The following is a 12,278-nucleotide window of genomic DNA, read 5'->3' as shown; positions in this document are numbered from 1 at the left end:
GTGTGAGGACCACCTGCATCCACTAAGGAACAGGTTAGCATGCACATTCCCAGGTCTCACCTCCGACCTGCTGAATAAAACTAGTAAATTGCCTTCTTTGGGGTGGGATCTGGGTATCTGAGTTTTTAACAAGCCCTCCCACCCCCTCCAGATTATTCTTAAGCAAACATGAAAACTCCAGGTACAAAGAAAGATTACAATTCCAGTTTCACTGTTTCCAGCTTGGACAAATCATCCATCTCAAGCCTCAGGTTTCTTTCTTCTCTCTACAATGAGTATGTTGACACTTGCTACCTACTTTGTAAAGCTGTTGTAAAAACTCAAGCAAGGAGCACTTTGGAAACCTGTGCTAATCTCATCTTCTGGTATCTTTTCATTTTCGTGTGGAGGTCAAGCTTTAGCTACCTACAGACTGACTTCTTGAACACAGAGACCAGTGATGTGCGCGTGAAGTTACCTAGTGCTATTTATGTGCCTGAACTTTTAGTAAATACCAGTTAATAGAAATCAGGTAGATACCCTTCTGTGTCCTGGAAAGGCAGAAGGCTTTTTTTCTTATTCTCTACATCTTTCTTGGACCATCATTAAAACATGTGTGCAGTGAGAAAGAAGGAGTTAGAAAACTGTTTGTAGGTTAGTCTAGGATAACTATTGTATGCACTGTTTTTTTTCCCAGGGAAAATATTTTAAAGGTAATTCATAGGGAAAGTGATCTGTACCTATTTAAGAGCAGTAAAGCCATTCATTGGAGTTTCAAAGTTGTACATTTATAACAAACTCATAGTAAATTCACTCACTCCTGACCTCTGGTTTTTGAAAATAGTTTCACTTCTTAAAGAAACTGTAATGCAATCAACAGCAGGTAGTAGGCCTGGAATCAAGATGCAACAAGAGAAAAAAAACTTTCCTTCCCCTTACGCTTTTCGCGTCTTGAGTGACTGGGCATCATTAGAAGTAGTTCATACCAACTCTTAGTAGAACAACATCTGCTAAGTCCGTTATTGTTTTGGGGGGCTTACTTAAAATACTTTTCCACATGCTAAGAAAATCCTGATGGTGGACATCTGTTAAGATTACTGCCCTCTTAAAGGCTTGTTTGAGATGTTAACAAACTTACAAAACACATTTCTGAACAAAGACTTGGTTAGTGTTCATGCCATTAGACATACTCTGTTTGCAATTACAATAGTCTCATCTTTCATATTTTTTAAATGTAAAGTTATTTGCTTGCATTCCACCTTCTTTCTACTGGAAGGTGTCCATCAAGTCCTCTGGCCCTGAACTAATCACTTCAGTTCAGGTACCAAAATAAGTTTAATAAATATTCCTGGAAACACCCTCAAGGACTTGGTCAGCCAAGGCATCTACTAAAACACCCAAGTCACATGTGGAACCAGATGTCAAGTATGCAGATAAGGACATAGAAGTCACAAAAGTGATAACCAGAGACCTAAGAGTGGGGTAGATTTAAGTGAGAGAGACCTGGAGTTTGATGCCTCTTTGTCATTCACCACCTATATGACCTTAGAGAGGTTCTATAGCTTCTCTGAAGTTCCCGTGCTCTCATCTGTAAGATGGGATAACACTTCTCTCATAGGTTGATGTGAAGAATAGATGATATCTTAGAGGAAAAGCACTTGATACAGGACATGATGCATTAGTGCTTAGTAAATGGAGTTATTATTCACTACTCTGTTCTGTGGAGAATTCATTTACCAACTAAATTCCTCTTAATGCCTTTTAAACTCTTCTCGTTTATGCTGTGCCTGATCAGAGAACAGCTGATCAAAATTATCCATATAGTAGTATGCCTTTTTTTTTTTTTTTTTTTTTTTTTTGAGACAGAGTCTTGCTCTGTCACCCAAGCTGGAGTACAGTGGCACAATCTCATCTCACTGCAACCTCTGCCTCCCAGGTTCAAGCGATTCTTCTGCCTCAGCCTCCCAAGTAGCTGGAACTACAGGTGTGCACCACCACACACCTGGCTAGTTTTTGTATTTTTGGTAGAGACGGGGTTTCACCATGTTGACCAGGCTGGTCTCAAACTCCTGATCTCAAGTGGTCCACCTGCCTTGGCCTCCCAAAGTGCTGGGATTACAGGTGTGAGCCACTGCACCCGGCCCATATTTTTAATTACTCCATTTAATAATGCTGTATTTTTAAAGTTATTTAACTTAGCAGTTTCAACTTTTTTAGACTTTGCTCCAAGGAGGAATGTTTTCTGAGTGCTTAATCATAGTTGTCATTGTCTCACCATTTCCATTTTTATATGTCCCTTTAAAAGTGAGAAACAAAAAGTGGAATACAGTACTCTCACAGAGTCCTTACTTACAGCTATAAAGTGTGTTTAGTAGAAATATTAGATTAGTCACAAATGTAATACAGCCAGGCCTGAATTGATGCTTCCATGAGCCTCTGATTCCATGTGAATACCCAGATTTTCTTCCACTGGTATACTTAACTCGTCTTTCTGATCTCCTGTCTTTTATTTTCTTGTCCTATTGTACTCACTTAAATTTTCTCCATATTGAATTACACCCTGATTTTGTTTAACTGAAGGACTGACACTCTTGAGATGGCTCAAAGTTGAATCTATAAAATGAGTTGAGAGCTAACAACAGGTCTGGAAAATGCTTTGCTAGAAAAAAAAAAAATTTAGCTAGAAAACAGAACAAGTCCGGGCGTGATGGCTCACGCCTGTAATCCCAGCACTTTGGGAGCCCAAGGCAGCAGATCACTTGAGCCTAGGAGTTCGAGACCAGCCTGGACAACATGGTGAAACTCCTTCCCTACTAAAAATACAAAAAAAAAATTAGCCAGGCATGGTGGCGCACATCTGTGGTTCCAGCTACTCAGCAGGCTGAGCTGGGAGGATCACCTGAGCCTGGGAAGTTGAGGCTGCAGTGAGCCGTGATCACGCCACCACACGGACAACAGAGCAAGACCCTGTCTCAGGGAAAAAAAAAAAAAAAAAAAAGGAAGAAGAAAAGAAAGTAAGAAAACAAAACTGGAACCTCTCCTTAATTTAATATTTATGTTCTTCTGGGTTTTCAGAACTATGAATGATTTTTTTTTAGTCCCACCAGGTTACTTTGTTGTGACATATGGTATCTTTAAGATGATAAAACGTGAGATGACAAGGTGATTAATTTTATGTATAAAAGCTTTGAAGACGATTTTTAATCACTTATTCTACTATTTCAGTATATTGGTAGGGATTAGACTTTTTAAAATTCTACTTCATCTTTCTGTGAAAGAATTCCTAATGAAAAAGGACATAGGCTTTGGAACCAGAAAGACCTGGATTCAAGCCCACCTCTGCAACTTACTTGCTGGGTTATCTTGGATAAGATGCTTAGACTCTTAGAACATCAGTTTTCTCATCTGTAAATGGGGCTAATTAGGTCTACTTGGCAGGGTTGTTGTGAGGTTTAGAGATCACGAAGTGCCCAGTAGAGTGTCTGGTAAAAGTGGGAGCTCAATAAATAACAGTGAGTTGTTTCATGGTAATGGGTCTTCTGGCAGGCCACCAGGAAACATAATCTAGTATTAGAGAGTGCCCCAGATTCTTGAGGTCCCTGGCATTCCTCTACTTTGGAAGGACTTATCGTTGGTACCCTAGTCATGTGTTCAGAATGGGAAACTCAAGTCCTTAGACATAGTTAGGCATACCGTTAGTGTTTGTTGAATTGGATTGAAGGCAGCACACATTGTTTTAGGATTTCTCTTAGCTTGGAGTCTGCAGGCTGCTTGTTTCTACATCCTGGATGTTCCCCTTTCCATGCTTCAACTTCCAACAGCCCCTGAATGATACTGTGGAGGAGGCAGCCAGGTCAACTTCCTCTCCCTCAGAACCCAATTCAGGGGCAAAAGCAGGATGCTAAGGCTGACCCAAATGTGTCTGACAATGCCTTGTCATGACCCTTGAACAGAGAAGACTTTTAGAGTATTGTCTCTCTTGGAGTGCTTGGTGCTATTTTTGTGTTGATGTAACTCTAATTGGTACTCTAACCATTCTAATGCTTTGAGAGAGATGTCTTTTTTTTTTTTTTTTTTTTTTTAAGAGACAGAGTGCCAATCAGTCACCCAGTCTAGACTGCAGTGGTGTAAGCATGGCACATTGCAACCTCCAACTCCTGGCCTCAACTGATCCTCTTGCCTCAGGCTCCTGAGTAGCTGGGACTATAGGCACATACGATCATGCCTGGCTAATTTTTAATTTTTTTAGAGATGGGATCTTGCTATGTTGCCCAGGCTGGTCTCAAACTCCTGGCCCGGAGCGGTCATCCTGCCTCAGCCTCCCAAAGTGCTAGGATTACAGGCCCAAGCCACTGTGCCTGGCCAGGTGTCTTTGAGAGTGGTGCTATCCCACTGAACTGATGAGAAAGTTGAGTAGAACCAAAGAAAGAAAACTTGATAGAAGCAAGAATTATGATTGCGAATCACTAGCCCTTCTGATTTTCTCCAGTCTAAATTATGTTTTGCTCATTTTACTTGACCAGTAAGGTAAACCCCACGTGGGAGGAAGGGGAGTTGCTGTTTCATAATGGATCAGAATCAAAACCCCATTGTCCCAAGTCAAGCTTTCAGACAGGCTGACTCCCTGCATTTTTCTGTGTCAAAATAAAAACAATTCCTTTATGCCGTCACGTTGCAGCCAAGTTAAGTCTTCAATACAGTCATGCATTGCTTAATGGCCAGGACACGTTCTGAGAAATGTGTCATTAAGCAGTATTGTCGTTGTGCAAATATCATAGAATGTACCGACCCAAACCTAGATAGATAGTATAGTCTACTACACGCCTAGGCTATCTGGTGAGCCTATTGCTCCTAGGCTACAAACATACACAGCATGTTACTATACTGAATACTATAGGCAATTGTAACACAATGGTAAGTACTTGTGTGCCTAAACATATCTAAACATAGGAAAAGGACAGTAAACATACGGTATTGTAATCTTATGGGACCACCGTCATATATGGGGTCCATCATTAACTGAAATGTTGTATGTGGCTCATGACTACATGAGAGATGTGATAATTTGCAGACAGACCGAAGTTCACAAAGGACTCTATTAGTTTCATTTGCATGGAAAAGACTAGTATTAATACATTCAGTATAGACAGTTCTTACATTTGGGTTTTAGAGCCAACAAGACTGACCTGGAAATGCTTTTCTGGTTTCATTTTCATCTATTTAATTACCCCTACCCCTGGAAAAGTTTTTAAAACTCTGGCCTCATCCTTCTAATTTATATCCACAGATTAAGTTTCAGTTCTAAGAATGATCAACCAATTTCATGTTTTATTTTATTCCATGAAGAGATAGAAGGTACCTTCTCATCAGAACAGCCCTATCACCCTTTTCTCCTCCCAAGTTAAGCCTGAGCCCCTGCCACACTGCTTTCCTTCTCACCCGCTTCCTCCCCGCACCACTCTGTGGATCAGAAGTATCAATGCCAAGTGGTCCCTTTCATCTCCTCATAATTCTTCCCCAGCCACTTAGTGGGTTAGTCAGGCCCTGCCTCCTCTTCAGCCAGCCTTGCAGTCCCGGGAATGTCTCGAGTGAGCCCTGGAATCTCTGCACAGGGTGAGTTTCCTGTTGTACATGCTCAGCCCAATATTTTTTGATTCATGAATATTAAAGAATTAGAGATCACGAGGCCTTACCACCATCTTGCACCCTCTAAAAACATAATGACTCTTCTATTTCATGGCACTTGACTTAGTTTATTCAGCATGATCCAGGCAGCATTCAGGCTATAGCAAGCCTGTTAAATATTTACCCATGAGGCGGATATTTATATATGAATCAGCAGCACTTATCAGTGTGTGACACTGGATGTAGATTTTGGACGCTTACAAGCTAAGAAACTACCGGATTAAATAAAGGGTGAAATGACGTCCTTTAAAAAATAAACTCTCAGTTAAAACGATCTTTCGTAGTGCCTAAAGTGCTTTGCACCTGTTGAGGCTCACCCCGGACAGCCAACCAAGTCATTCAGAATCAGACCTGCCAGAGTGGCTGGTCCGTCACATTTGAGATCAAATGAATCTGATTGTTTGATGGTTGGGGTGGGAGAGTACTGAGGTATGAACAAAATTAAGAGGAGTTCCTGCTTGCTGCTGTGTGGGAAATTGTAAACGGAGATGAGCCGTACATCACAGTGTCTACTTTGGTGACGATCTGAAGCCTCTAGGAACCCCTCATCATGTTGGGATGCTGGCCTGGCTCCGTGATAGCCAGACCTACTGTTTCTTCCCATCCCTGTAGTCTTTCATGATTAAAATCCCCCTCCTCTCAGGGAGGTAACATATTTCAGCAGAAACAGCCTGGACTCTGGTGACAGGCAAACCTATGTTCAGATCTTGGTTTTACCTATGTCTAGTTGTGTGAACCTAGGCAGTATTTTCTGTTCTCTGAGCCTCGATTTTTTCACATGTAAAATTACAGTGATACTTCCCACCTCTTTGAACTATGGAGAGCATTTAATTAGATAATGTGATAAAGCACCTAGCAACATGTGTTAGTTCTTGGTAGTGACCGAAGCAGGGTGCGGGAACATGGGCCTGGCAGCGGAACACCTGGCCTTTGGAGCTCTTCACACCTCTGCTTTTCTCCATCATTACAGATAATTTTTGTCTAACGGCTGTATTTCAGAATGACACAATCCAAGCAGAGAGAGGGAGAGAGTTTCAAGTTTAAAGGATTACTCAGACTGTTTTCCTTCCTTGTATATAATTTAATGACTGATTAAAGACTTCTCTTGTAATATTTTATATAAGTCAAAGCCTATTACTATCAACTCCAGGGATGCATCCAACTTATTTTCTTTTTCGGAATTTTATTATGCCAAGGATTGTTCCTCTAAGTGAGCTATGAGTAGCTTGGATCTTGCCATTCTGTATGTTATACAGATATTCAACCTGTAGCTACAGGACTTAAATATTATATTTATTTTTCTTGCACTGTGGATTATTTTTTTCTTAATCAGCTTTCTATCCTAATGAAATCATTAGAACCTTCTGGTTAGACGTGTGCCTTCTGTGTTATTTGTGCATACCCAAAGAGGAGACAAAAAGCCTTCCTCTGGTTTATAGGAAGTCGCAGGAATTTTCCTAGCCGTCTTCAGAGTTTAGGCTAAATCTAATCTAATGCCTACTCTAAGCAAAGCAAAAGGAAATGATGGCCTTGCTGATTCTGTGCAGTTGCAGAATGCAGATGATTCATTAATGTCATACTTAGTCAAACACTGTCTTATAATTTTCTCAGCTGTCAGAGTTGTGCTTTTAGATAACATCTGAGTAGAAAAAGTCAATACTGAATATTTCCACTACACATTGACTTCCTTGTGTCACTCGAGATTTTGTTCATTTAGACTTTTTATTTGCATGAGCAAACACAAAATTTATTTATTTATGTATTTTGAGTTGGAGTCTCACTTTTGTTGCCCGGGCTGGAGTGCAGCGGCATGATCTCCACTCACTGCAACCTCTACCTCCTTCGGTTCAAGCAATTTTCCTGCCTCAGCCTCCCAAGTAGCTGGGATTACAGGCACATGCCACCACGCCCAGCTAATTTTTCTATTTTTAGTAGAGACAGGGTTTCACCATGTTGGCCAGAATGGTCTCTGTCTCTTGACCTTGTGATCTGCCCCCCTTGGCCTCCCAAAGTGCTGGGATTACAGGTGTGAGCCACCACGCCCAGCCCCACAAAATAAATTTTTACCAGGAAAATTAATTTCAGAAATCTGTAGTCAATAGGGAGACAGGATGGGTTTGGAGTCCTTTTAGTAGTGTTTTATACATATATATGCACATTCACATACATACTCCCTGTATCACAAACCCTAGACTGAGTCAAAGTGCCCTAAACTCTTTTTTTGTTTGTTTGTTTGTTTTGAGACAGGGTCTCACTCTGTCCCCCAGGCTAGGGTACAGAGGCACGATCTCGGCTCACTGCAACCTCTGCCTCCAGGCTCAAGTGATCCTCCCACCTCAGTTTCCTGAGTAGCTAAGGCTACAGGTGTGCACTACCATGCCTGGCTAAGTTTTTAATTTTTTTTGTAGAGACGAAGTCTTCCTATGTTGCCCAAGCTGGTCTTGAACTCCTGGACTCAAGTGATTTGCCAACCTCAGCCTCCCAAAGTGCTGGGATTATAGTCATGAGCCACTGCACCTGGCTGCCCTGAACTCTTTAGAAATGATTTTCTAGGCAGTTATTGTCACACGTTTTTCTTCCACTTACAACCTTGTAAGTGCAGGGTCTTGGATAATAATCCAACGTTATAAATAAATAATCACAACATTAAGAAGTAATCACAACATTAAGGGATTTTAGGGATTTTAAAAAATATCCCATCATATTACAGAGAGAGTTTAGGGGGCTTATAGAAGTGTATGCATTAAAATGAAATTAAGAAAAGAAAAATAAACTAAGGCAAAAGGAAAGTGAGCATAGGAAAGAAGATGAAGTCAAGATTAAGGGTGATAAATGAAATGTATGCCTTAAAGTTCTGAACAATTTCTTTTAATAATTGTGTGCTGGTTCATTTAAACTGAAAAAAAGAATTTCTTTTTTTTTTCTTTTTTTTTTTTTGAGACTGAGTCTCACTGTATCGCCCATGCTGGAGTGCAGTGGTGTGATCTTGGCTCACTGCAATCTCCGCCTCCCAGGTTCAAGCAATTCTCACGCCTCAGCCTCACGAGTAGCTGGGATTACAGGTACCCACCACCATACGCCCAGCTAATCTTTGTGTTTTTAGTAGAGACAGGGTTGCATCATGTTAGCCAGGCTGGTCTCAAACTCCTGACCTCAAGTGATCCTCCTGCCTCGGCCTCCCAAAGTGCTGGGATTACGGGCGTGAGCCACCACGCCTGGCCTGAAAGAAGGAATTTCTGAAAGTTGTGGAAATTATTTCTGAATCAACATTGTATCTTAGTGCTTGGATCAGTGATTATTGACTGCACCTTGTTGTATACCTTTTGAAATACAAGATAATGGCTGATAAGCTGTAGAACTAGAATGTTGCAGCAATTCATTTTAGTTCAGTTTCAGTGTTTAATGAATAACTTATCTGTGCCCAGCAAAGAATTGGGCATAATGACGAGTATACAAATGTATGTTTCAGTAATACTTACAGCCCATTAATGTTGGTAAGACATTTACCCATGCCAATCAAAATTTTCTAATTTGTACTGTTGTGTGTTATCAATGATGTATAATGCAAGCATGCTAATTTATTTAAATGAATTAAAATACAGAAATGTAATCATAAAGTGAAGCCCATATACCCATCATCATTAACCTAGGCAGTTGGTGGCCAGACTTTGATGAGAGAAGCCAAGTCTGCTTGGGGGTGTCACTTCTTAAGTTGCTTGAGCCCTAAGAGAAGTGTCCATTGTACTCTTGTCCTTTCAGTGCACTTGGAGGCTCCTCAGCTCTTCATATCCCAGCTTTTCCAGGAGGAGGATGTCTCATTGATTACGTTCCTCAAGTATGCCACCTGCTCACCAACAAGGTAAAAGCAAGTCCCCAACTCATCGCTCTTGTGAGATTTCTTCCTCCAGTCCACCACATACCCAAAATCATCGTGCATGCTCCATCCTTCTCGGACCGACCGCTCAGTTTCAGCCTCCATCTGACACTTGCCCTTCCTGCTGTGAATTACAGTTAATCTGTTTCCCTCCCTATTTCTTTGCCCTCCTTCTTCCTTTTCTAAGGATTCTGACCTCCTGTTCCAGTCTTATCTTCATCTCTTAACTTTATGTCTGGGATTTAAGTCACGTCTTTCTTGAATTTCCTTTACCCAGTTTTTGCCAGATCTTGCACCTTCTTACACTTTAAAACTTTGGAACCCCATTGCTTCCCAATTATCCAGTGCATGCACGCGTGTGTGCATGTGTTTGGCAGTAGTTGATATCAGAGTAATTGTTTAAAACTACCTTCATCCCTCTCTGCGTTTCTGTACCTTACTTTTTAATAGTCAGCCTTTGATTCTTCCCGTCATATCTGGGAGCAGTTCACTAGAGTCCTGTGCCTAGGGGTAAGATTCCCAAGTCAGCTGGTCTTTTTATTTTATTTTATTTTATTTTTTGAGACAGAGTCTCACTCTGTCGCCTGGGCTGGAATGTAGTGGCGTGATCTCGGCTGACGGCAACCTCCTCCCGGGTTCAAGCGATTCTCCTGCCTCAGCCTCCTGAGTAGCTGGGATTACAGACACCCGCCACCACGCCTGGCTAATTTTTATATTTTTAGTAGAGATGAGGGTTCACCATGTTGGCCAGGCTGATCTCAAACTCCTGACTTCAGGTGATCTGCCTACCTCAGCCTCCCAAAGTGCTGGGATTACAGGCGTGAGCCACCGCGCCCAGCCAGTCAGCTGGTCTTATACTCAGTCAGATGATCTAAAGCTTCTCTTAGCTACATTAATGAGCCATTTCATTAGCAAGTAGCTAAGTCTAACGATTATTGTTAGATATTTCCAAAAAGTGTAAGAATATACTTGTTAATGTCCAGCTAGTACATTTAGCTGAAAACTAGTGATACTGATGAACAAACAATGCTGACTCTCTTTCTTCTCCCACATGGACTGTGACTCAGTTTGTTTAGTTGCCAGAGTGCAATTTTCTTTGCTCATGTTGACTTGTTCACATTGGCTTGGAAAAATAGATCTTTTGTTTGTCTCTTTCACTCAGAAGATAGCTCATTTCTATATAGAAAATAGTTTAAAAGTGCAATAATATTTCAGGAGCTTCGGTATTATTTTTCAAATGTCAGAGAAACTAAAATCTAGCAACTCCGCTGTCTGTGGGCCCGGCACAGATTCCAGGCTTTAACCCTCATGCAGGGGTTGCTTCTCATCAGACCAAATTTCCCCAGCCTCTGCCCTCCTGCAAAACTGATCAGAGGACAGAATTCTTATTTACATTCTGGGGCTTTGCACTGCCTTCAAATGTGTGTCCCAGAATTATAGAGAAACATGCAAATTTGGTCTTCTAGAACGGAGAAGAAAAGCCTTTTTAAAGCTCTCCAATTGAGATTAATTTCTAGTCATACATTTTCCTCAAAAAAAAATTATAACACCGTTTTCGCAGAAATATAAGAATCAGTCAATTTTTCTTATCTGGTTTCCTTTCATTAATTTTACTTGTCTTTTGAAATTGGTGTTCTTCTGTTTGCTACAAATGAGGACAGTATGGGCTGCTTTTAGAAACAATCTCTTCAAATGAATTTCCATAATTATATTGGAATCTATCTTTATAGCCAGTTTTGTTGTGGATTTCTGTTAAAATGGTTTTCTGTTTTTAAAATCAAGTATACAGAACTGTTTTCATCCCCTTTTTAAACAAAGCCACTTAAGCAAACTTATCATCTGTTTTTCTTTTCTCAAAATAACATTTCTAATCCCGCATTAAGCCTGCAAAGTAAGCACTGTTTTTATAAATTGACATAAACTCCTATTATATAAATAGAATTGTTTTACATTTAAAGGGTTCAACATGGCTATCAGTACCAATTGTGTCAAGGTTATTTCAAGCACTTTGTCTTGAGCTTTTGTTAGCCATGGAAACTCAGTGTGGCTATAGCCAATATAAACAATTTTGGGGGTCTCTCCTTCCCACTGTTTCTTCCAGCCATCATGAGAACATTATAAGGAATGTGTTTTCGTGTTAGAAGCTGGTGAGTAAATGACTAACTTTCAGATGCCTAACTTAATGAGTTCGCAGTTTTTTTATAGAAACTGTCATTTGGTGATAATGAGGAAATATAAAAAGGCAAAGCAAAATAAAATCTCCTATTGTAATACTCCTTATTCTGAATATCAGAATTTTAAAATGAGAGAAGCATTATTCTGCCTTTTTTAATAGGAGCTGAAGATAACCAAATAACCCCATTTGATGAGAGAAAGCTCTTTACAGAGAATGTCAGCTGATGTATGCAAAAGGAATGATGGGATTCAAAAATCATCATTTTGCAGTCCCTAATGAAATCATTAATTCAGACAAGGATCTCCAATAAATACTAAAACCATTAGGTGAAAAGTTGATGGGAAACTAGGTCTTCCCATGCTTCAGAGGGTGTGTCCATAGACTATTCACTGTGGCAGAGGGAGCATTCCCTTCCAATGGAGGGGTCTGGCTGTCATCACCTTAGCCAAGTGATCAGGCCCAGTATCATCTAGGAAGTTTTCTTGCCAAAAATGTTCAGCCTGGACCTAATCACCTTTTAGCTCTAATTTCTAATTTATTGGAAATACAGAGAGTAAAGGAAAA

General features: G+C 40.5%; 1 protein-coding gene across 6 annotated transcripts in view; it reads left to right on the top strand.

The window, feature by feature from the left end:
- The window catches only part of BABAM2 (BRISC and BRCA1 A complex member 2), a 544,147-nt gene that overhangs the window by 430,401 nt on the left and 101,468 nt on the right, over positions 1-12,278 (top strand). For all 6 annotated transcript variants that reach the window (XM_063649424.1, XM_063649425.1, XM_054474868.2 and 3 more), the window contains one exon: positions 9,424-9,523. In XM_063649424.1, the coding sequence (XP_063505494.1) occupies positions 9,424-9,523 (100 nt within the window). The remainder of the gene's footprint in view (positions 1-9,423; positions 9,524-12,278) is intronic.

The sequence above is a fragment of the Pongo pygmaeus genome, chromosome 12 (assembly GCF_028885625.2).
Source record: "Pongo pygmaeus isolate AG05252 chromosome 12, NHGRI_mPonPyg2-v2.0_pri, whole genome shotgun sequence".
NCBI classification, from domain to species: Eukaryota; Metazoa; Chordata; class Mammalia; order Primates; family Hominidae; genus Pongo; species Pongo pygmaeus.
The sequence above is the reverse complement of the archived record's forward strand: the minus strand, read 5'-3'. Positions and strand labels throughout refer to the sequence as shown.